Below are 23,890 nucleotides of genomic sequence, written 5' to 3'. Positions count from 1 at the left end.
TACTGAACATTTTAATAAGGAGACAATATTCAATAAAACAAAGATTTACATTGTTAATATTTTTCATATTTGTTAACAAGCATGAATTTCTTAAATTCCAAACACTGACAGTACCATATGAACCAGCAACAAAATAAACCACAAATTAATGGTTATAAAATAGAAGAAATTAAATTCCTAATAGAAATACAGATTATAGCAAATAGTAGTCACAATTCTTTGAATAACAAACCACAACAGTGCCACCTAGTGTCCATGAGGAAAACTGAAAACAAAAAAAAAAATTTACCCAACAAGATAGAAAACTGCTTGTTCCTCTGCTTTTGAGGTAAAAGTAGACATGGCTTTGTAGTAGAAAATTATGTTTGAAAGCATTCACTACTGGCCAAAATTTATCCAAGAGTGCCTTCATAACTTCAGGTGTAGAGACGACCTGATGGCAGCAGTTACATGGTAAAGTCTTCACACAGTTTCTGGGAGATGTAGAATGTTTTCTCAGTGAATAATCATAACTTCAAATTATTTCTTATTAAGACCCAGGCTGCCAATGTCACTTACAAGATGAATAAGTTTGAATATTCTGCTCCCAATAATCTTGTCTTCCTCTGAAGCACTACAGCCTGTTATTTAATTGTATATACCCTTGTACCACCCTACTTATTTCCTAAAAAAGAAATAAACACTGCAAGCATTGAAGGAAGGGTCTCTTGTTAATATGCCCTACACTCTGCTAGGCACAAAGAAACATTTATTAAAACCTGTCAAGTTAAAAAAATTAAAGAATAATCAATCTGAGGTAAAAATGGCCTATAAGAACTAGTTGGCTTATGTTTCTTGAATTGCACATGTGTATTATAAAACTTGGACCAGATGAGTTAAAAGCAGACTTTGCATTTTTACATAGTTAAGCAGACTACATTCAATTAACAGGCTTTAACAAGTCATCCCTCTTGATTTTAGTCTACTGATTCCCAATGGGAAAAAAGGTTAAGAAAATAAACAGATGGAACATTCAGTTTTCAATTCCCTGCAGAGGCTGATACCCCATGAGATGTAGTTCCCCAAACCCAGTAAGGCAGGAGACTTAGAAGGAACTGGTACCTCAGAAGTTTCAGAACTGAAAGCTGTAGGACTGGCTAAAAAGTTTAGAACAAGTATGACTGGGCTCTAGCACCCTTCCCTATCCTAGGAAGAAGACAGGCAATTATCATAGCCTACTCACCCCAGCAAGAGACCAGAACCCTGAATGAGAAAAACATCTTAACTACAACAAAGATAAGAGAGCAATACTTTCAAAATTCTGAAGGAAAATCATTTCCAAACTACAACTCGAACACTTAAAACTCCCAATCCAGTGTGAGAACAGGATAAAAAGACATTTTTAGCAATAAAAAGTACTGCTTCTACCATTCACTCAAATAATTACTGGAATCTATACTGCCAAATAAAGAGATGGAACTAGAAAAGAGGCAACCAAACAAATAGGAAAGGAGAGATCATCCCAGGAAGACAACAGTAGAGCATGTACCACACTTAAAACCAGAGGAATTCAGAGGCCTCCAGAATATTTTCAAGAAAAAAAAAATCAATTTCTTTTCTAAATATTGTGTGTGAATTTCCCCTTGGTTCTTCACTTTGATGAGACCACAGGATAATCATATCAAGAAGCTCAAGAAAATAAGGAAATAATGGATTATTATGCATGCTCTTCCTTCTAATCCAGGACAATTTATGAATCCTACAAGGTTAATTTTTTTCATGTTAAAAAAAAGTGGAAGGGGTGCCTGGGTGGCTCAGCAGGTTAAGTATCCAACTGTTGATTTCAGCTCAGGTCATGATCATGGTTCAGGAGTTTGAGCCCTGCATCTGGCTCCATGCAACAGTGTAGAGCCTGCTTAAGATTCTCTCTCTCCCTCTCTCTCTCTCTCTCATAAAAAAAAAAAAAAAAAAAAAGGGCAGGAGAAAAATCTCATTTAGTATTTATTTTTTAAAAAATACCTGTGTATTATTTCAGGGAGTACATAAAAAATTAAACAAAAATCATGCATTTTGTTGATTCTGTTGTTTGGTTGTTGTGGGCCATATGTTTATTAAAAAGCAATATACCTAAATGTTTAATAAGAATTTGTTACATATTAGAAAGAACAGGGTTCACAGGTGACAACTTCGCCAATAAATAGAGAACGACAGAAGTATTTATATGGAGAAAACAGATCTTACAATTACAGTTTCAAAGAACAGAGAAAATCTTTTACCATATAGGAAAATAATCATCAAATTAACAGAGGTAAAAAAATAAAGTTTCTTTTCTTATGACTTTTTAACAAAATGAAATGTGACCTCAAGGAAAAAAGGGTGACCAAATTTTCAAAAGAATGTAGAGTTAAGATCATCAATTTGTTTCCAATGATTAGAGGGAAATCTTTTTGATCACGCTGGCTGAAGAGATCTTTTTCCTCTTAGAAGGCAAATTTGTATTTTATAATGCAATTCATTATAGGTTTGACCCCATTTTAAACTTTAAGTTCCTATTAGCTATAAAGGAAATGAGGTAAAGTCAAGACTTACAGACAATGTCAGTGTCATCTTTTATATACAAAAGACAGCATAACCTAGCATGAGTTAGTAATCTAAATTTTTCTTTATATGCGGTTGCCAATTTTATGCCACTAATTGTATAAAAGCACTTATGTTTGGAATCTGAGAAATCAAAGAAAAGAGTGTAAATAAAACTCAAGTATAGAAAATATCAAAGCCAAGGGTGGACAGACAATCATAAAGTGTGAGAAATTCTTAATAAAGACAGGTTGATAATACTTAAAGGGAAATGTTTATCTTTTAATATAATTAATAGATGTTTCAAAAATTCCAAACATTTATAGTTTTCATCTAGAATATCAAGTAAATTATAAGCTCAGCAGAAAAGAGTATATAAAAAATCAATACATTTATAGAATTTCACTTTTATTTTGGTCTCACAACTCTGAATGTTCATATTATCAAGAAAGTTCCTAGAACCATTAAAAATGTGTTATGTTATAGAATACAGTATGTTTTTAGCCTATCTTTTATAATTCTGATTTAATTTTGTAAATATCCCATGTTATATCCATAGGACACACATTTTAACTTATTGGACAATATATATGAATTTGGAAATCATAAGTTCAGTAAAAACAAAATTCTTTTATTTTGAATTCATATTCCACATAATTTTATTTCTTCCTGTTTTTTTTTCTAAATTTTTTAATGTTCCCTTTTATTTTTTAAATTTTAACTCCATTTATTTTTGAGAGTGAGTGTGAGAGAGAGTGAGCAGGGGAGGGGCAGAGAGAGAGGGAGAGAAAGAGGGAGAAACAATGTCAAGCAGGCACCATGCTGTCAGCAGAGTCTGATGCAGAGCTCGAACTCAAAAACCATGAGATCATGACCTGAGCCGAAACCAAGAGTCAGATGCTTAACCTCCTGAGCCACCCAGGTGCCCCTTTTAATGTTTATTTTTGACAAAGAGAGAGAGACATAGGAGAGCACTAATGGGAGAGGGGCACAGAGAGAGGGAGAGAGAGAATCCAAAGCAGCCTCTGAGCTATCAGCGCAAAGCCTGATGTGGGGCTTGAACACATGAACTGTGATATCATGACTTCAGCTGAAGTAGGATGCTCAGCCAACTGAGCCATCCAGGTGCCCCTATTGCTTCCTTTCTAACTTCTAAATTGATTTTCTTCTTTTGTTTATATTAAATGAAGTTATCACTAAAAACTGGTTTTAAGGGTATGCAGCTTAATGGCTTTAAGTACAAGGGAAGTCCCCAATACACCAAGTATGTAATTTTATCTCTTTCCTTAAAATCTACAAAGGAAATAAACTGATTCTTCCTCTTGGGCAGCCTGGAGAGTATGGCAGGCAGTAAAATCCAGGAGCTGGACTATTTGTGTTCACTATCCTGCACAGAAAATGTCCCTTAAGAAATTCTTTTGAACATTGCTGCTAAATGTCTAACAAAACCTTTAGGTCAAAAATTTTTAAATTACCTATTTTTCTCCTTCAAAATTTAGTGAAGCTGGCACATCTTCACACTGTAGCTGCATTGCTGTCACTAGCTAGGTAATCTTGAGCAAAGTCATGTAACCTATCTGGGCCTCAATTTCCTCATTGTTAAAATGCAAGGACTAGACCATATCTGAGTATCTACAATCCAACCAGGGTAGTGACCTAATCAACATTTGGAAAATGTTGAATGAATAGTTACCGGAGGAATTGTTGAACAGCTTAAAACACTGCCCACAGAAGTAACACTCAGAGTTCTTGTTCTGTACTGTTTAGTATCTTCCATACTTTCTTCATCTCTAAAATTAAAACAAAGTCACAAATTACCTAATTTTTTTATAGTGAATTATGTGCCATTTATACTTATCCTTACATAATAAAATATCGTTATATTTAAAATTTCTGTGAAGGTAAAACTTCACACATTTCACAATTCAGCCCAATATATTAATAATTTCCATTTTTCAGCATTCTAATAGTCACCATCAAAACTGCAAAACTGAATGTTTCAGCCATCAAAATTTGTTACCACTTCCCCAGAATTTATATCTCTTTTCCGCTAATCTCTTGTTCTTTCATTGAACTTTACACATATCTGCCTCTTACATTTAAATTCTTAGAACACTTCCCTGCCATCTCCTAAACAACAAAAGATGTAATGGGACCAGAGGCAGTATTCTTAATCTGTATCATCTGCCCTGCTAAGGGAGAAAAACTGCAATGATGGAAACAAACTTGTTTTACACATTGCTCAAAGTTTTAATATATACAAAGTTTAAGACACTCAGACCATATTAACACCGAACAGTCAATATTTTTCAGCAACATCTCTTATCTTATGTTTCTACTCTGAATAATAAAAATTTTGCCCAACATGTGTTTAAAGAGAACAAGTTATTCTGTGGTAAGACTCTTTAACCTCTGTAGATTTTCTTCAATTACTTAAAATCCTCAGTCCCTGCCACTCTTGATTTTAACTTATAATTTTAATTTTACAAATTTATTATTTGAGTTGTAATTGCCCCGAGACTCCAGATACAGTTTTACAGAAAAGGCACAAAATTTTCATGTTTTGTTTCACGATAAAACTCTAAAGACAGCCTTAGGATGTACTGAGAAATGCCTAATAAATGTACTACTGATATAGTTTTGTCTTATTACTATTTTGAAATAATTAAAACTCCTTTCATGATTCAGGATAAACTATTCCAAATATAAAAATTAAATTTTTTATCTTTTGCTAAGTTCAGGCTGCCAATTCATTAATACTTGCAAGAAAAAAAAAAAACTCTTAGAAAAAAAAACATATAATGTTAAATAATTTTAACTATACATGAACAAATATTGATAGAAGGTTCAAAGTACCAGAGAAAATTCACTGTAAGTAGATATCTTAAGAGAGCACATTTACTACATGTTTACTGGACTACATATAAACCAAACACATATACAACTACAAAAATATATGAACATTCGTACATCCAGAACTTGACCAATTTACCAATTATTGTAAATAATTCTTTTAAAGTAATCAGTTTGCATTTTTAAGGCAGAACTGTTTAAAAACGAATCAATAAATTGCCGAGGATTAGGTCCATTGTAGAAGGTAATCTAAATTTTAACAATAAAAGGGTTATTTGCTTTCTCATTTTTTAAACATAATGGGACAGAATACAGCTCTGTTATATCATTTGAAAAACAAGAACAAAACGCCACTCATTTATCAGAATTGAAGAAAGTATAGGTCTCCACATTAAAGTAAAAAAAAAAATCAATCAACAGAAATCTATACCTGAAAGACCTGAATTCTTTGTTTACTGACGACAAGGCAATCAGATGAGGGCATGCATCTTCATAGTCTTCAGAGCTCATGGGGATTCCTCCTTGACCTGTTTTACCATTTTGCCTAGTGTCATTTTCAATTTTGTCTGTCTCCTCAGAACATTCAGTTACAGAATTGTTGTCAATAACTTGACCTTTTATTTCTTCTAAAGCTTGACTGAATTCAGGTAATTCAAAATTTTGTGCATCAGCACTCTCCTCTGACGAATCCTCTCCCTTTATTTGTTCAAGGTGTCCAGATGATATGCAACAGTAGTCAGCGGATTCATCTGCAGACTTCTGATCACTTTGATTTTTTGATTTATGAAACTTTGCTTTTTCTGACAACTCTTCATCAGAAGGTGAGAATTCAGATCCGTCTTCTGTTTCAGTATTTTCATCATCTGGACCTAATGGATGAAGCAATTCATCATCTGTCTGCATTTCCTTTGTGTAGCCGCTGGCAGAAACCTCTACATCAAGAGAGTCCTCCCTCCTAGAAAAAAGAATGACAAACATTAGGAAAAAATCCACCTGACATGGGTAAGTATTTATTATTCTGATAAATTATAATTCTGAAATGAGTTTAATAGTTTATGTATTTTAAAGATTTTTCTTTGCCTAAAATGTAATACTTAAATATACAAATGTAAAAGATACATTTTTGTTGTCACTTAAGAACAAAATGACTATGGGGATGACTGCCTGGCTCACTTGGTTAAGAGTCCGAATTTTGGTTTTGGCTCAGGTCACAATCTCAAGGTTTATGAGATCGAGCCCTGGATTGGGCTGTGCTTACAGTACAGAGCCTGATTGGGATTCTCTCTCCTTCTCTCTCTGCTCCTCCTTAGTTCGCATGTGTGTGCGCACATGCAAAGACTATTAAAAGCAACAAATATTAGCAGAAAGGTTACAGAAACTTCAGTTGATAATGATTTAATAAATTGACTTTAATGGGCACTAAAGATTTCTTCTTTGAAGTTCTATCATCCCAAAGCACAAAAGTGTCATAATTAAGGATATAAAATAAATGAAAAAGTTCTGCTTTGAAAATTTACATATAATTATGTTCCATGAATCAAGTAAATATAGCTTCTGTTCTGTATAAAGGAAAAACATAAATTCCAATATGAATAAAAGTTCATGAATTTATAAGAAACTAAATGTGTTACTCCCCTAAAATTCACAAACATTGCCTTAATAGACCAAAGGCACAAAGGCAGGATTTTCTAGTTTTTAAGTTTCATTTATACACTAGACAGCAATGATACTCAACAATGATTATGTGTCAATGGTTACTATTTGGAAATTTTTTAGATGAAACTGTTAAACTTTTCAGAACTAAGTAAATCAAGTATTATTTATTTATTTATTTTTATTTTAGGGAGAGGGAGGGAGGGAGGGGCGGAGGGAGACAGGGAGGGGAAAAGGTAGAAGGAGAGAGACAGAGAGAGATGAGAGAGAGAGACAGAGAAAGAGAGAGAGAGAGAGAGAGAGACAGAGACAGAGACAGAGACAGAAAGAGAGAGAATCCTAAGCAGGCTTCATGCTGAGGTCTATCCTACGACCTTGGGATGATGACCTGAACCAAAATCGAGTTGGATGCTCAACTGACTGAGCCATCCAGGTGCCCCAATAAATCATATATTTAAACAGTTTTTATTATTTTAAGCAAAGCAGAGTACAAACCTGATATCACTAAAAGTTGGGTAAAGCTCACTTTCATAGCTGAAACGTTTCATGAAGAAATCTCTAATGCATTTAACATCTCTGTCAAAATACCTGCAAAAGGAAGAATCATTTTTGATATAGCCTTTGTTGCTCATGTTTTTCCTCATTAGCCAATGACAATATACTTATTAATGATATTGCTAATCATTATATGAAAAAAGATGTTACTCACAAGAAAGAAAAGAGACAAATCAGATGCCAGTGTGTTTGAAAAACAAAAACAAAACAAAAAAACAGAGGAACTAATAGAAAATATAAGCTTTCAAAGGCATATGGTCCCTATAGTTAGAAAACTAGAGGCCTTCCCATACTGTACTAGACATACTAAGAGAAAATAACATGCATCTGAATCTCAGAAAAAAAAAGACTGGGTCTGCAGTTAGGGGCAGGTTTCCACTTTTCCTCTTTAGTCTCCAGCCTGTCTGGTTATACTTCTCATCAGCTATACCCACTAGAACCCCATCTACAAAAGCTTAAAGACGAAACAGATTAGTGACACATAAGAAAAAGTTTGGGGACCATTAAATTATGTTTATATACCTTTATTATCCATTAGCTAATTTGCAAGAACATCCAAAAGAGATAAATAATGCTGTGGCTTATAAACAATGATCTGAAGACACGCTAATCTGGACCAATGGTAGAAGGACCTATATCAGGTTGCTTTTTAGGCCACCATAAAGCAGTGGGAACAGATTAAATTCTCTAGGTTTCTAGATAAGGGAGAATTAAGAAACAGGGTCACACAGAATTCACTATCTGCTTGAATATTAATATTTCAGAGAAAGTCTGGAAACAGATAATGGTGCTAATCTTTCCTAATTTTAGGGCACCCAGGGAAAAACCTCAGTAAATTAAAAATTATTTTTATTTATGTCTATGTTTCATCTAATTAGACAAACTCTCAAAATCTTCAAAAGCAGACATAGGTCTTATTTATAATTATTTATTAATTAATTTACATCTTAATTTCTGCTACATAGTACAACTCCTTTATCCTAGTACTTCTCCATTAAATAGCAAGTTAAATCATACTGTTTCCCTACAGAATAATGCAGCCTACACTTTGAATATCACAATTTGTCATCGTTTCCTTCTCTACTACTGGTGGTTCCTGAATATTCTTTCATTGTGTGACTGTTACCCCACAGTAATAAAAATGGTGATGAGTCATCATCCAAAGATATGTTAAACACTCAAACACCAGGTGTTAATCTATTAATATTTTTTTGGTTAAAAATATTCTTTAAATTTATATTTAAATGACATCTTCTTTTTCTGGAATAAGTATAGACATTTTCTTATGAAAATCTGTAGGAAGAAAAGTTTGACTGAACACAAACTGGTTTGAGTTCAAACTTTCCAAGAATTCATACACTCTTATTTGTAAATGATAGCGATTGTTATCTTCAGGAGAAAGGAGAAGTTTCTCACAACTTGGAAAGGAAGGTAAAAAATATTCAGCTTTGATTACAATCAATTACGTCACGAAATACAAAGTAAAATATTATCAAGCTTTGTGCAGTGGCAGTATCGTAGCCAATGAGGTTTATCCGAGGCGTGATTATTGCTAATTGAAAACTTTTCCCAAAGTAAAATATTGTCATACTTCATAACTTGGCTGGCTTACATGGTTAAGTAATGTGAAGAGTAAGATTACCACAGTATATAAAGTGATTCTGCCCTATGTTAGGGATGAGGTTCTACATGAGTTATTTTCTAATAATAAAATAAAAACTAAAAATGATAGGAGAGATATTCTTGGTCTGGTAACTGAGTCCACTTCAAGATCATAATTTTTACTAAGGCCATCATGATTATAAAATTATGCTTGGTGAAACACTCTTGGAGGCAACTATGGAGCAGAGAGAGGATGGGGTCCTAGGGTTCCCTTCTCTATGTCCCTACTTCTGGACAGACTTTGTTTTAAAAATTGGGCTTCCACGTAAAAGTCTGTTTGAATAAAGGTTTGCTGAACTTTCCACCTAAGAAAGTTTGACTTTCAGAAGTCTGTCCGATTACACAAGTAATTCAAATTCTTTTGATGGTTTATAAAGCAGGCAGTTTCTTCAGATTTCCCATGTACAGCAAAAACTTAATGACTAGGTTTTAACAACTGGATCAAAGTGCATTTTCCCCCCTTTAAAATACTGAGGAATAAGATAGGTTCTCTAAGGGGGGGAAATCCTAGTTTGTATCCTTTAATAAAAGAACAAATTTTTAGACCATCAACATCAGTCACTTCAAACCAGTTATTGACCCAAATCACGGTATTACAAAGTTAAAAAAAAAATTAAGAAAAAAATGACTGCATCACACGTAAACACACCCATATCCAGAATCACTTTTAGCATATACCATTCAGCATTGTGATGAGAAGTTGAAACCATCTGTGGAAAATCAATCATGGTGATGTGGTCATCTTTATCTAAAATGAGATTGAATTCATTGAAATCTCCATGAATCAGTCCATGATTTGCAAGTTTGACAATCAGGTCCATAGCTTCATCATATATGGATGCAGGGTCTTCAACATGGTGTATCTGACATCTGAAAGTATGAAAACAGGTTATTTATATTCATTTATGATTTTCATGAAAGCAGGCATGCGTATTATTTTTTCCATTTCTTAACTCCCTATCAGCTTTCTCTTCATTTCTATTAGCACACAGACAAGATGTAACAGCTCCCACATATTAAAAAAAAAAAAAAAAAAAAAAAAGCCACACCCTGTCTCAACTCTGTATTCTCTTTCTACAACATACTTTCATGGATAATTACAGCCCAACTCCTCTACATTGTACTTACTTCATTTTTTCCCTCCCATTCTAATGAACTCATTTTAAATAGGTTTTCATCTACCTCGTTTGAATGCAATACGTAGAGTCAAAACTACCAATGACTTCCATGTTGCTAAATCCAGTGGTCAATTCAGACTTCATCATATGAGGTCTCTCAGTTAACCTCTTCCCCGCCCCCCCCCCCACCCCCGCTGAAATGCTTCCTTCACTTGACTCTTGGTACACCAACTCTTCAGGCTGTCCTCTTTCCATGTTTATCATTCCTTCTCAGTCTTTTTCACTAGTTCTTCATCTTTCCCCAGACGTTTAAACTTCGGAGCTCAACGGTTAATACTAGGAGCCTTTATTTAGAATAATTCTTGGTGATCTCATTTAGGCTGTTGGCTTTAAACACCTCAATCTATACTTCTCTGAACTCCAAGGCATCTCAAACTTAAGCATGTCCCATACTGAACCTCTGATTCTATCCCATCCTCTAACTCCAAGCTGCTCTTCCTGCAGTCTTTCTCATTTCTGTAAATGACAACTTTGTACCTCCAATTAATTTGTTATTCAGACCCAAAATCTTGGTGTTATCCTTGACTTTCCCTTTCTTCATATTGATATCCAATCCCTAACAAATCGTGTTGGTTCTACCTGCAAAACATATTCAGAATCTAACCACTTTTTATCACCTTCACATCCACAACTCTGATCTAAACAACCATCATCTCTTGACTGGATTATTGCAATAAATTCCTAGCTTTTCTTCCTAATTCTGTCCTTGTCACCTTTCAATCTGTTCTCAAAACAAAAGCCACAGCAATTCTATTAAAACATTAGTCACATCATGTCTCTTCTCAGTTCAAATTCCTCCAATGGATTCCTATCCAAAACAAAATAAAAAAGCCTTGTGCTATTGCTATAATGACAACGACACTGCAATATATAAACATATGAAATCAACATGCTGTACAATTTAAATTTGTATGTCAAATGTACTAAAAAAGAAACTAAAAGTTCCTTGCAATTGCCTACAAACCTTAAATGATCTAGTCCCCTGTTGCCTCTCTGATCTCATCACTTTTTATCTCTGCCCTCATCCACTCAACTCCAGCCACACTAGCCTCCTCACTGCTTCCTGAACATGCAGGCATGCTCCAATCCTAGGATTTATGTACTTTGCTGGTGCCTCTGCCTGGATCTCTTAGATATCTGCATGGTTTTCTCTCTCACTTATTTTAGGATTATGCTCAAAAATACTTTATCAATGAGACTCTTCCTGACCATTTCATGTAAAATAGCAGTTTCATCCACTCACCTCAGTACTCCCTGTCCCCTTACCTACTTTATTTTTATCTATAACATTTTCTACCATCTGATAATCATGTATTTCCTTGTTTAGCTATTTACTGCATGTCTCTTTCTATCAGAACATAAACTCTATGAAGGCAGAGATTTTGTTTTGTTCACTGGTGGGCCTACTAAAACAGTGCTTAATATATACTAGATTGCTAATAAATACATGCTGAATAAATTACAGAGATTACAAAATTCATACTATCAGAACAATATTGAATTTTTAATTTGCATGTGAGACTACTGCTTTGTGTTAATTTCTAACCTTCCAGAAGCAATATTACGTTTAATTAAAAATATTTTTTGAAAACTAAACCTTACATTTATTTATTAGAATCCATAGTTTCAAGAATAATAAATACTTACAGAGGATAGCCACTTACGAGTTCCATTACTACCGCATGGCGATTATAATCAATCGGTTTTGGGACTGGAAATTTCCTCTCATACAATGCCTAAAATACAGCAAAATAGGTATAAACTAAAGAAGAGGTCATTAATATTTAGGGTAAAATAAAAGTAAACATACCTGCCCACAACTAGAAGAAACATACAAGATTTTACAAAATTACACGTGATTATTTATGGCTTATTCACAGCACAAAATGAGCTACACATAAAATAAAATTTTAAACCAGTTAACAATTCACTTTTTCATCAAACGCTAATTTACTGAACATTTACTAAATATTATACATGGTGCTAGGGTTACAGAAATGAATGTAAAAAAGCCTGTCCCCAAGAAGCCTATAATCTCCTAGGATATACCCTCTTCATTTTATTTATTTTTTTATTATACTTATTATTTTTTAATCTTTATTTTAATTAGGCTCCATGTCCAATGTGGGGCTTGAACTCATGATCAACAGTCACACTCTCTACCAACTGAGCCAGCCAGGCACCCCAGGATATATCCTATTTTTTTACATTTCTGCCATCAATTGGGAGTGTGCTTAAAAATTCAAATGGAAATAAACTGTGAGTGAGGAAATACTCTTGTCTTCTGGCAGATTAGAAAATGAAATATCCCAAAAGATCAGGTATTGTAGCTTACAGAGCATTGACCTTTTTCTTCAGACCACAATATACAAAGTAAATTATGTAACAAATATACACAGTAGTAGTCTGAGTCATATTACTTCAGATCATCCATAAATCCATCTTTTCTTAACTTCTTATGCTTAACTTCTTCTACCTTTTGCTTACAAAGTCCTGTTATTACTTCCTGCAAAATATGTTAGGTTTATGCTCTCTGCAATTTGGAATGTTACCATTTGAAAGTAGGCCTTTGTTATTTATACCTGATTGCTCTAACAGTGGTTCTAGCTCTTGCCACCATAACTAACCTTTATTTTGGGTACCAATACCAAACTAAAATACTTAGGTCAATGCTCCATTCAGAAAAATCTACAATGTTTATAAATATTGATTTCAGTCTCAACAACTTTTCCTAGTTTTCAGAACTCTCTTTAATCCACATATCAGGTCCTAGTTTTCCCAATACTCTTTTTAAAAAATATATATATTATATGTATATATTATATTTATATTATAAACATAATATATATAATAAGTCTATGTAATATTTATATTACACATAATATATTACATATATAATATACACATATATAATATAGAATGTAAATATATACTACATATAATATATACATGTCTATATTTATAATATATAGACACATATATAATACATATTATATATATAATATGTATTTTATATATATATGTATCCATCATATATATATGATGAAACCTCTTTCATCAACTATTCTACTTTACAGAAGTTTCTCTAAGCTTAACATATAATTTAATTTTTAAATGTTTCTTTATGTATATTTGTGTTATATTCCCAACTTACAGATGCTTGACTTCATTACTTATTCCTTTGGTAGCCACACCTTCAGCCCACCCTATGCCAGGTACTTAATACAGTGTGGTAGGCATACAATTCATACTCCGTACATATTTATGAATAGGGTTAATTTCATAAAGCGTTTATTTCCTATCTTCCTTGCTAAGGAACTGAACTCCACTCCCCAAAGATTTTTGTTTGTTTGGCTTTGAAGATTTTTTTCAGTACAAGTAGTTCTGAACATGCTTTGGCAGCTCAACAGCATATAACCTTAACTACTGTCATAATGGTCTAGCTCTTGCACTATGGTTTACTCCCTAATCTTATTTTATCTAATTAAATTTAATCTTACTCCTTCCTAGGAAAAAAGAGAATAAATTTAAGGAGCTATTGATGCACAGTCTGCTTCTATTCTAGTATCTTCATATAAACATCTGAGAAAACACCTAATACAGTTTTAGGAAAATGTGTAATAATCTCTACCAAACTGCTTATTTACTGAATATTATAAGATACAAACCATTAGTATATAAGACAAGAAACACATAACATGTATGGTATCAGTATCAGTTATTTACATTGTCTTCAGAATTCTTCCCCCATAACTACTAAAAATTTAAGCACATGAATTAACCTACTCAACACCAAAAAAGCAACTTCCAAAACTTTCATTTACAAATCACATACTATAGCATTATGTATGTAAATTATGTACATATGTATGTATGTACTTTTAGTAAACTCCATACCCAATGTGGGGCTCAAACTCATAACCCGGAAATCAAGAGTTGCATGCTCTTTTGACTGAGCCAGCTAGTGCCCCGAGGGTGACTTTTAATTAAAAAGTGAAGTTAAGTAGTAACAAATAAATACTACTGGAGAATAATAAAAATACAGTATTATTTTCTGTTTAACTTAAATGTTATCGAAGATACATATTTTGATTATTAAAGAAACTTAACAAATATATTCTGAAATTAATTTTGAAGTTAAAAGATGAAAACCTAAAGATTTTTACCATTCCTAATATGCATGCAAATTTGTACATCAACATTTCTTCTCCATTAAGTGAAGGAAAGGTACTAGTCAACTTAGCTGAGACACTAAGGTTTCTATAGATAATCACTAGAGGTAATTCCCTGGGGTTTTCAACTGAAGACAAACATAAGCATATTTATGTATACTAAATAGATACATATTCACACACACACTTTTGTGAGGCAATTACATCACTAATTACTTAAAGCTACTTGTTAATTTGCATTGTAATACCTTATTAATACTGTAGAATACTTGTTGCCTTTATGCATTAATAATGATTAAAAATGCCTTCACATAGAAAAAAAAAAAAATCACCAGAAAAACAAATAACAAAAATAATTAACAGTTAAAAATAAGTGTAATGACTGGGACTGGGGGTAGAGAGATGTGGGGAAAATAGACTGGTAAATGTCACTACGTCCTTTCAGTTACATGTATTATTTGGTTAAGAGACATAAAATTATTTACAAAATACCTTCATATAAGCAAATTCTTTCATGGCAGAGAGACGAGATAAATAAAGCCAAGACATGTTATGCCTGTGTTTATGATAATCACGCTTGTTTTTCAGATTTCGAAAGGAGGTTCTTCCCAGCCTATGAAGCTTTAATGCAAATTGCTGCCCTTCTTCATTTGCAACAACGTAAATATCTAGAGCCAAGATGTAAAAAAGAGCATTATTATACTTTCATTCCAAAAAGTTCACTTGTAATTTCCTAATTTTGATTTTATTTACATCAATTATATCTTTCCTAATAACCATGAATACTTACTACTCAGCAAAATTATTTTAACTGCAATCCAAAATAAAATGACATGTATTAATATCTACTACAAAAGAAAAGAGGGATGTTGTGTGTCAAAGGTTATTACTTCCAAAGGTGCTCAATATTCAATTCAATTTAGTGGGAAAAATGTAATTGTCTTTTAGCATCCTACATGTATAAGAAGCAATTTAATATCTTCTTTTTCAACAACACAAAGTTCAATTCTTTAACTGCTTCAATAAATAATATTCAGTTGTTAGAATATAATCCTATAGTAATCAGAATGGAGATATTCCCCTAAGTATTCCAATTATCAATAAAAGTCGATATTTGTTAATACTGACATTTAAAACATGTCCTAATTATTCATAAGGATTTTAATTATTACACATCAACAAACTATCTCTCACATTGGCAGGATTATAAACTGGCGTAAACTTTTGAAGGGAAATCTGATAATATCAAAAATTTAAATGTACCTAACTTTTTTGCTAATAATTCAATTTCTAAGACTGTATTTACAAATTTATTTGTACATGTGCACAGAGGCATGTGTACAAGGGTGTCTAACACATCATTACCTACAAAAGAAAAGGTGAAGTAACATAAATGTCCATAACAGCTGGGACTGGTAAATTCAATTACAGAGCACTCATACCATGTAATATTCTACATAACTATGAGAAAGATCTATCTGTTAACATGAAATGATATCAGAAATGCATCCAGGGACACCTGGCTGGCTCAGTCAGTATGGTATGGGACTCTTGATCTCGGGGTTGTAAGTTTGAGTCCCACATTGGGTGTAGAGATTACTTAAAAATAAAATCTTAAAAAAAAAAAACCAAATCAAATGAATCAAATGGAAAAAAATCAAGTAATGTTTGCTTTTACCTGTGATTAAAAAGATATATATGTGTATATATACATATTTTCAGTGCATTATATACTATTATTTACATAGACTATTCCAAGAAGGATATATAAGATAGCAGTCAACAGTAACAGCTTTCAAAAGTATGACAACAGATGGAGACCTGGTTAGGATAAAGTTTTACTTTTTATTTTACTTTCTTTTGTACTATTTATGATCTATACAGTGAAGTTCTTATAAACAAAAAAATGTTATTTTTTAAATGAAAAAATTGGACATAAGAGGCAGCCTATCTAAAAAGAGGTGTTAAATTACCTCATTTTACACATTTCTCTCTCTCTCTCTCACACACACACACACACACACACACACACACTGCTGTATTTAGCAATCTTGCATTATGTATTTGTTCAATGCTATTTTAGAATGTTTTCTGTGTTCTACACATACTTAATTTTGCCATATTTCTGCGGTAGAAAAATGTGATGTAGCTTTTAGTCACTGTCTTCTAATAATTCCTTGTGTTACATATTTTAACTGTTACAAATGTCCATTTATAACATATAAAAGAACAAATAATATATTTGCCAAAGATGTCAGTTATTAGTGGAAAATGAATTCTTGGTATAACTGAATTTTCAATGAGAGACTTATGAAAAACAATAACCTACCAAACTAAGAGTAATTTCATCAACTTTACTGCTTCCAACTAACTTTTCAATTCACTGCTTAGCTGAAAAAAATGGAAAAATTTAAAAGATATGTTTTCTCAGGGCACCTGGGTGGTTCAGTTGGATAAGTGTCTGACTCTTGGTTTTGGCCCAGGTCATGATCTCAAACTTTGGTTCATGGGATGCAACACCACATCAGGCTCTGTGCTAACAGTGGCAGAGTCTGCTTGGGATTTTCTCTTTCACTCTCTCTCTGGCCCTCCCCCTGCTCATGCTGGCAGGCGCACTCTCTCAAAATAAATAAATATTAAAAAAAAAAAAAAAGATAATGCTTTCTCAAAGAGAAATATAAAGAGAAACTAAAGCAAAGAAAATGAGTTCAGTAGTACTGTTAGCACTTACCAGATTCTTTGCCAACACCTATCTGGTTTCCAACAGATTCAACTACCTGTCTAGAAGAAAGTGTTTTCAAAGCTAGGTAATCATATCCTGCGTTTGTCAACCGATAGCCCTGGACAGCTAGACAAAATAAAATGAGAAAGACTGTATTTTAGTTACATCGCACAATCAAGTCACATTAATTCAAGTCATGAGAAGAATTTATTTATTTATTTATTTATTTATTTATTTATTTATTTTTTAGTGTTAATTCTTTTTTTTCTCACTATTTTTTTTTTTTTATTTTTTAATATATGAAATTTACTGTCAAATTGGTTTCCATACAACACCCAGTGCTCATCCCAAAAGGTTCCCTCCTCAATACCCATCACCCACCCTGCCCTCCCTCCCACCCCCCATCAACCCTCAGTTTGTTCTCAGTTTTTAACAGTCTCTTATGCTTTGGCTCTCTCCCACTCTAACCTCTTTTTTTTTTTTTTTTTTTTTTCCCTTCCCCTCCCCCATGGGTTTCTGTTATGTTTCTCAGGATCCACATAAGAGTGAAACCATATGGTATCTGTCTTTCTCTGTATGGCTTATTTCACTTAGCATCACACTCTCCAGTTCCATCCATGTTGCTACAAAAGGCCATATTTCATTTTTTCTCATTGCCACGTAGTATTCCATTGTGTATATAAACCACAATTTCTTTATCCATTCATCAGTTGATGGACATTTAGGCTCTTTCCATAATTTGGCTATTGTTGAGAGTGCCGCTATAAACATTGTACCCCAATGTTCATGAGAAGAATTTAAACAGTAAGAAGTCTTAGCTGAAAAGATTAGCTTACCCAGTCCTATGAGTTTGGCATTTCTTCCTATAATTTGTATTTTCTCTCTAGAGAGGTGTTACTCAAAGCATAACTCACAGACTGACACCAGTCTATATATACTACTAGTTTGTGATAAGACACAGAAACTGAATGAAGTGGTTAAGTTCAGTATTAAGTTCAGTAAATCACTTTCACCAAGCTTTTTTTTTATGTCTTTAGCTCCAATAAGGAATTTGTGCCTGTATTTTATCAGTTTTTAAATTTCATTTTTCTAGTAATTACTTTTTAACTGTTATTTTATAATAAAGTATGGCTCCATGGCAGGTTGAAAGAAACAAACTCATTCCTCACCATGGATAATTTGAGAGTTAATGCTCTAGAGTCCTGTGGCAAATTTTCCAAAGATTGTGGCAACAATTATCTCTATCCTATTTGCTCTTCTGAAATTGGAATTTGTTATGAGGAGATAGAGACTATTTCTTTACTCTGTTTATCTGGGTGGGCCCTGTGACTACTCTAATAAAACATGGTAAAAGTATGTGGGTTTTCGGGTCTAGATAGAGTGCTTTGCTGTTCTTGCAACTTTGATTTTCTACCTTTTTAAATGCCTGCTCTGCAAATAAAATAAAATAAAATAAAATAAAATAAAATAAAATGACTGCTCTGGGGAAAGCCAGTTATATGAAAAATCACAAATGGTGCCATAAATACTTACTTTTGGTACGCTCCCAAGCTATGAGTTTATGTTTCACTAATTCTCTTAAAACTTTATTACAGCCACCATGTTTAAGGCTGGCTATAGAAGCAACCAAACTGCAGGGAACTATTTCATGGTTCTTCATGCCCATTTCAACCTGAAATTAAAGGAATTATATGCAATCATAATCAACACAGAGCTACTATCAAAACCTTACTAAGAAGTTAACTTCTCCTTCAAATTTCTCTGATCATGCAGTTCCCCAACCAATTAGAGACATAAGTGATACCTTCTCTGGACATATATTAAATCATAATTTGATATATAATCACTGATATTCATATTCTGCCTCTATACTAAACTATACAGGTAAAAACTGTGAGTGCTTAACAATTACTGACATGTGGCAAATATTGAGATATTTGTTGACATCTAAATGTTTATCTGTAAAAACTATAGGTAGTCCAGATATTTATTAAAAAGGTATTTAACATGAAAGTACCATGCAGGAATAGTGGAAGATAGAAAAATATACACAAATAACTCTCAACTCTTTGGAGAATTTATTATCTAATAGTGTAAATAAGAACCGATACATCTAATTTTATTAGAAGGCAAGAAACAGTAAGTGCTAAAAAAGAAGTGGCTCAGGGATGAACAAAAATAATTCTAGCTGAGGGATCAGTTTCAGGAAGAAGTGGCTCTTGAGACTGACTGTGAGATGCAGAAAAACAGAAAAAGTACACAAGGGAATATCAGAGAAAGACAAAAGATTTGGACATGGCACATATGTAAGGCAGTACAGAGCACAACAGCTAGTACAGTGGTAGCTCAGATGCGATACTGAGTTCATGAAAGGAAGGCTGTAAAATGCTTTTAAGTAAACATAAAAAGCCTTGAAATGCAGACCAAAGAGTTCCAGATTTCTTTTTGAGAAACAATGGACCCCCTTGAAGGGTTTACGTACGGGTGATAGATGAACAGAGATTTTTTAAGGACAGTAATCACGATGCTAAGTTCTGGGAGGTCCTTCAAACAAAGATGTTTAAGGTAAAGTGGAAAGATACATCTATACTCAGTAATGAAGTCACAATTAAAGGGAAAAAATTGTCAATTATTTGATGGAGGTAACAGATAAAGCCGCCAAGTGGATGTGATCATCAAGTAAGAGATAATGGAAGACAAAGGAGGGTTGAGAGACAGAATTTGGGGGGAAGTTCACATTAAAAGGTAAGGGTAGCCAGTCAAAGTAGGGTTATTGATGTAGAAGGCGCCTAAGAAGTAAAGGAAGAGAGAGTCAAGGAAAGATGGCCACTGACAGCAAGGATGGTAAGACTTAACTGAGACTGAAATATTCTATTTAATGAGAAGGTCATTCCTTGGTGAGCCTTAAAGAGTTTAAAATATCACAGAAGTCAAGTTTTGGAAGATAAATCTGGCACTGTTTTGATGTCCCAATCAAAACCTCGTACCTTAACTCATTTTCCATGCTTTGTTCCATCTCTCCTAGTCTCTAACATTCTTTCTCTTGACTCCCCTATTTCTGTCAGAGGCATTAAGGATTAAGTGAACATGCTGATGAAGCAAAGGAAGGTTATCTACCAGAAGTGACAGATGTTTAGAGAAAGTACAGCTGAATTAAATAATCTATGGGAAGAGAAACGTGTCTTCCAAACTTCATAATGAATTTGCATTTGACAGTTTAATCCTTAAGTATTGCCTATTTAAGCAAAAGATAGTATCTTCTAAAAAAAAGTCATTGTTTTATTCTGGGAATGCCTAATCTATGTGTTGCTGATATTTGTGCCATAAGACTATGACCAGTAAAATCAGTTTTTATCACTTCCCTGTTTAAAACATTCAGTGGACTACGCCATTTACCGAAGGCATCGATGCGCCCCATCCCAAACGTGCACAAAGTCTCTATTCTATTATTCTCGTTATCATCTCCGTAGCACTTAATATCTGATACTATCCTCCTTATTTATTTATTTATTCATTTATTCGTTTACTCGATGATCTGTCACCCTTGTCTCGTACCCCGGTGAATTCCCTAAGATTGTCACTAAAAACCAGATAAATAAGCGTTGAGTGAATGAAACTGAATAAATGCTACGTAAGTGAATCTGGGAGTGAGGAACTCAGTGCTATCAATTCTCAAGAGTCTTAAACTCTTGCTCGGGTGGTGGGAAGTCGAGCGTTCAGAGGCTTTCCAGGCCACAGCGATCCAAGTGTGGCTCTGGAGTACAAGACGGGAGCAGAAAGGAAGGAAATGATTAGAAGAGGGGCCTCTGCTCTGTTTTAGGGGAGACGAAAGCTTCCGACCAAAAGCTTCTGAAAAACCCGACTGTCGGGTCTTTTCCCCGTGCCCAGTCTGGGTCTCCTTGGAGGGCCTACAGCGTGCTCGGCTGAGAGCCGAGTTAGAGGAGCAGAGAAGAACCGCGGTGGGAAAGGACAGGGAGAAACGACGAACTTCTTACCGCGGTCAGAACCCTGAAGTCATCCCGGCTCATGTAACGTAACTTGGCCACATTCACTCGCCCCATGGCGGCCCAAGATCAAGCCACAAGTCCCCCTCACAACAGATGAGGAGCACAACGCAAGCCCATACACCAGCCTCTCTCAAGCCTCTCCACCGCCGCTGCCGGATGGTTCGCGCATGCGCTGATCCTTCCTGAAGGTCCTTGTTAATAAATAGAACTAGTCTGGCGTGGGAAAATGAAATGCCTTCTGAGTTTTATGATGCATATAGTATGGGTCAGTGAAGAATATTTTTTGTATAGTGACTTTTTAATGTAAACTAACGGACTTGAAAAATTCTCTACAATACTTCCTTTCATTTTTCATATCTGTCAGGATTGGCTGCCTAAAGGACGCCATCCATCTGTAAGAACAGAATGGCAACTTAACGGGAGGAGCAAATTTTACCCACAAACAGCAATTCCTCCTTTAGGCAAAGTGAGTTCCAATAAGGGTGGTTGGAAAATGAACCAAAGCGCGGTTAAAAGTAACAATAGTAATTATACAGACATGCCTCCCCTAACAGGACCTGCTGAGAAAAGAGGAAGGCGTGGCTAGAGTGAGAACTCCTTGCGTTTGCTCAGTATTGGTTTTAGGTTGGTGCTCGAGACTCGGGAGTGCGCTTGCGCCTGGCGGGGGTGGAGTTTAGGCTGTGTGGAACCCAGGCTGTCTTGGTCGCTTCTCCCGCGCATTTCCAGAGAAAGTGGGCCATTTTGACAGGTGGTAACGAATCTCCGAGGATGTTTATCCAAGGCCAAGGAGTAATTTCAGGGCTTTAGGAGAGCCACCCACACTGACCCTGGAACTTTCTACGTCAACAAAAATGATAACCGGAGCAGGACCTTAAACAACTCGCACCTCAGAGGGTGGGTACTCTACCTTCCCTACTAAAGCAACAGGGGTAACAAAACTTGTGTGATAGTTTGTGTTTATACCTCGTTTCATGAACTACAGTTTAAACCTATTTTGGTATCCCTGTCCCGCATTAAGGTGTGGGTGCTACATATGGCCACGAAGGACTGTGGCCTATTTCAGCTTTGACTCCATTTCCAGCCACTGCTGTTTAGCCTCTCTCTGGATTTGAGTCTTATAACTTTGCAAGTAAACTTTGGAGTCCATTTTTTACAGAGTCCGCTTTTTCCTGCTGGGGTTCCACGGGCCAATGTGTCCATTTTCCAACTCTCCAAGGCCTTAGTGAGTATGTTGCTTTGTCCAAACACAGAGTTAGCCTTTTCATAAAACATGCACTGCTGTTCGAAGACAAGCAGTTGAATGTGTGCTTTCATTCCAGTCAGAATAGTTAATAGTCTGAAACCATAGAATACAGGCAGCAGAGCAGTCCTCTGTCCCCTCTACACCACAACCTTTGGCTTCTTTTTTCACTTGAATGCAGTAAGTCTTTGATTAACCATGCTCAACTAATGGAAACCTCCATTGAAATGGAATTTTTCTTTCTGTACTTCACATTAGAAGACATAAAAATGAAAAGTTTTTAAATAAACCAAATGACTAAGCAAATGAGCAAGAGTGAGATGGGAAACATAAGTCATTTGGTGGCTATTCCTAATCCAACATTTTAGCAGACATTGCTAATCTATTATGGCACAAGCCTTATGTTACTTCTCAACTCTGCCCCAGACAGCCACCACTAGTTGACTGGATTTGGCTCCACTTGCTGCCCTGGTTCTTGGGTAGTCCTTGGGGCTGATCACACTGAGGCTAAACCTCTTCTACTTTCAATATTAAAATATTTTTTTAATATAATCATCTTAATCAGACCCTGGAAGAGTAAAAGTGATGCAAGTACTGTTCAATATTCTGTTCTCTATTGTACCATGCTTAGTAATGACAAACAAAAATATACAGTATTCTGTCTTCGCTCATTTACCATTTATGAAATGTATATGCCAGAACTTTTGCTTGGTCCTGGGGAAAGAATCCCAGACCATAAGCCTTGGGGTGGAAGGAGATGAATAAAAAATAAGAGAATAGTGTGACAGAGAGGTATGAAAAGGATTTAGCACATCATTATTACCTATGCCCATATCTCACCACTATGCCCCCTCTTCCCTCTGCCTCCCTCCTCTCCGGTACCCAGAGTTTGTCCTAACAAGCTGCAGGGCGTCTTGATTGTCTATGGATAAAAGTTCAGACTTCTTAGATTAATTCAGACTTCTTAGGCTGGCAGTCACCATCTTCTACAATCTGTATCACTGCTTACTTGCAAGTAGCATATACTCTTAACTAATTGAACTGCTTTGTTTTCTCTTGTACAATTACCTTGATTTCCTGTCTCACTGCCTTTTCCATTCATCTGTAATGCTCACCTTCCCACCTCTTTTTTCATCTTCTTTTTAGTTACTACATATGTAAATCTGACCTATCACTCTTAATACACTACATATCCCATGAAGCTTTTCTTTTTATTAGATCTATATTATTTTTCTAGGGTTGCTGTAATAGGCATAAATTTGGTAGTTTAAAACCATAGAAATTTAGTTTTT

General features: G+C 34.6%; 1 protein-coding gene, 1 long non-coding RNA gene and 1 pseudogene across 6 annotated transcripts in view; 2 read left to right on the top strand and 1 right to left on the bottom strand.

The window, feature by feature from the left end:
• The window catches only part of RIOK2 (RIO kinase 2), a 28,069-nt gene extending 6,540 nt beyond the window's left edge, over window positions 1-21,529 (bottom strand). For 4 of the 5 annotated variants that reach the window (XR_008423792.1, XR_008423794.1, XR_008423793.1 and 1 more), the window contains exons 1-9: window positions 21,347-21,529; window positions 18,885-19,023; window positions 17,361-17,501; window positions 15,122-15,297; window positions 12,105-12,193; window positions 9,958-10,149; window positions 7,558-7,650; window positions 5,840-6,364; window positions 4,250-4,346 (exon numbers count right to left, since the gene is read on the bottom strand). Coding sequence is in view for 1 of the 5 variants with exons in the window: in XM_019428873.2 (XP_019284418.1) it covers window positions 4,250-4,346; window positions 5,840-6,364; window positions 7,558-7,650; window positions 9,958-10,149; window positions 12,105-12,193; window positions 15,122-15,297; window positions 17,361-17,477; window positions 18,885-19,023; window positions 21,347-21,412 (1,494 nt within the window). In the remaining 4 variants the exon portion in view is untranslated. The remainder of the gene's footprint in view (window positions 1-4,249; window positions 4,347-5,839; window positions 6,365-7,557; window positions 7,651-9,957; window positions 10,150-12,104; window positions 12,194-15,121; window positions 15,298-17,360; window positions 17,502-18,884; window positions 19,024-21,346) is intronic. The other variant, XM_019428873.2, reaches the window with a different exon arrangement.
• LOC128778507 (U4 spliceosomal RNA) lies at window positions 9,113-9,239 on the top strand (annotated as a pseudogene).
• Window positions 21,530-22,026: 497 nt separating the features above from the next.
• LOC128778281 (uncharacterized) overlaps window positions 22,027-23,890 on the top strand; it is a 151,264-nt gene continuing 149,400 nt past the window's right edge. The window contains exon 1 of the long non-coding RNA XR_008423791.1: window positions 22,027-22,252. This is a non-coding gene — a long non-coding RNA (uncharacterized LOC128778281). The remainder of the gene's footprint in view (window positions 22,253-23,890) is intronic.

The sequence above is a fragment of the Panthera pardus genome, unplaced genomic scaffold, assembly GCF_024362965.1.
Source record: "Panthera pardus isolate Hobbes unplaced genomic scaffold, ASM2436296v1 HiC_scaffold_2, whole genome shotgun sequence".
NCBI classification, from domain to species: Eukaryota; Metazoa; Chordata; class Mammalia; order Carnivora; family Felidae; genus Panthera; species Panthera pardus.
The sequence above is the reverse complement of the archived record's forward strand: the minus strand, read 5'-3'. Positions and strand labels throughout refer to the sequence as shown.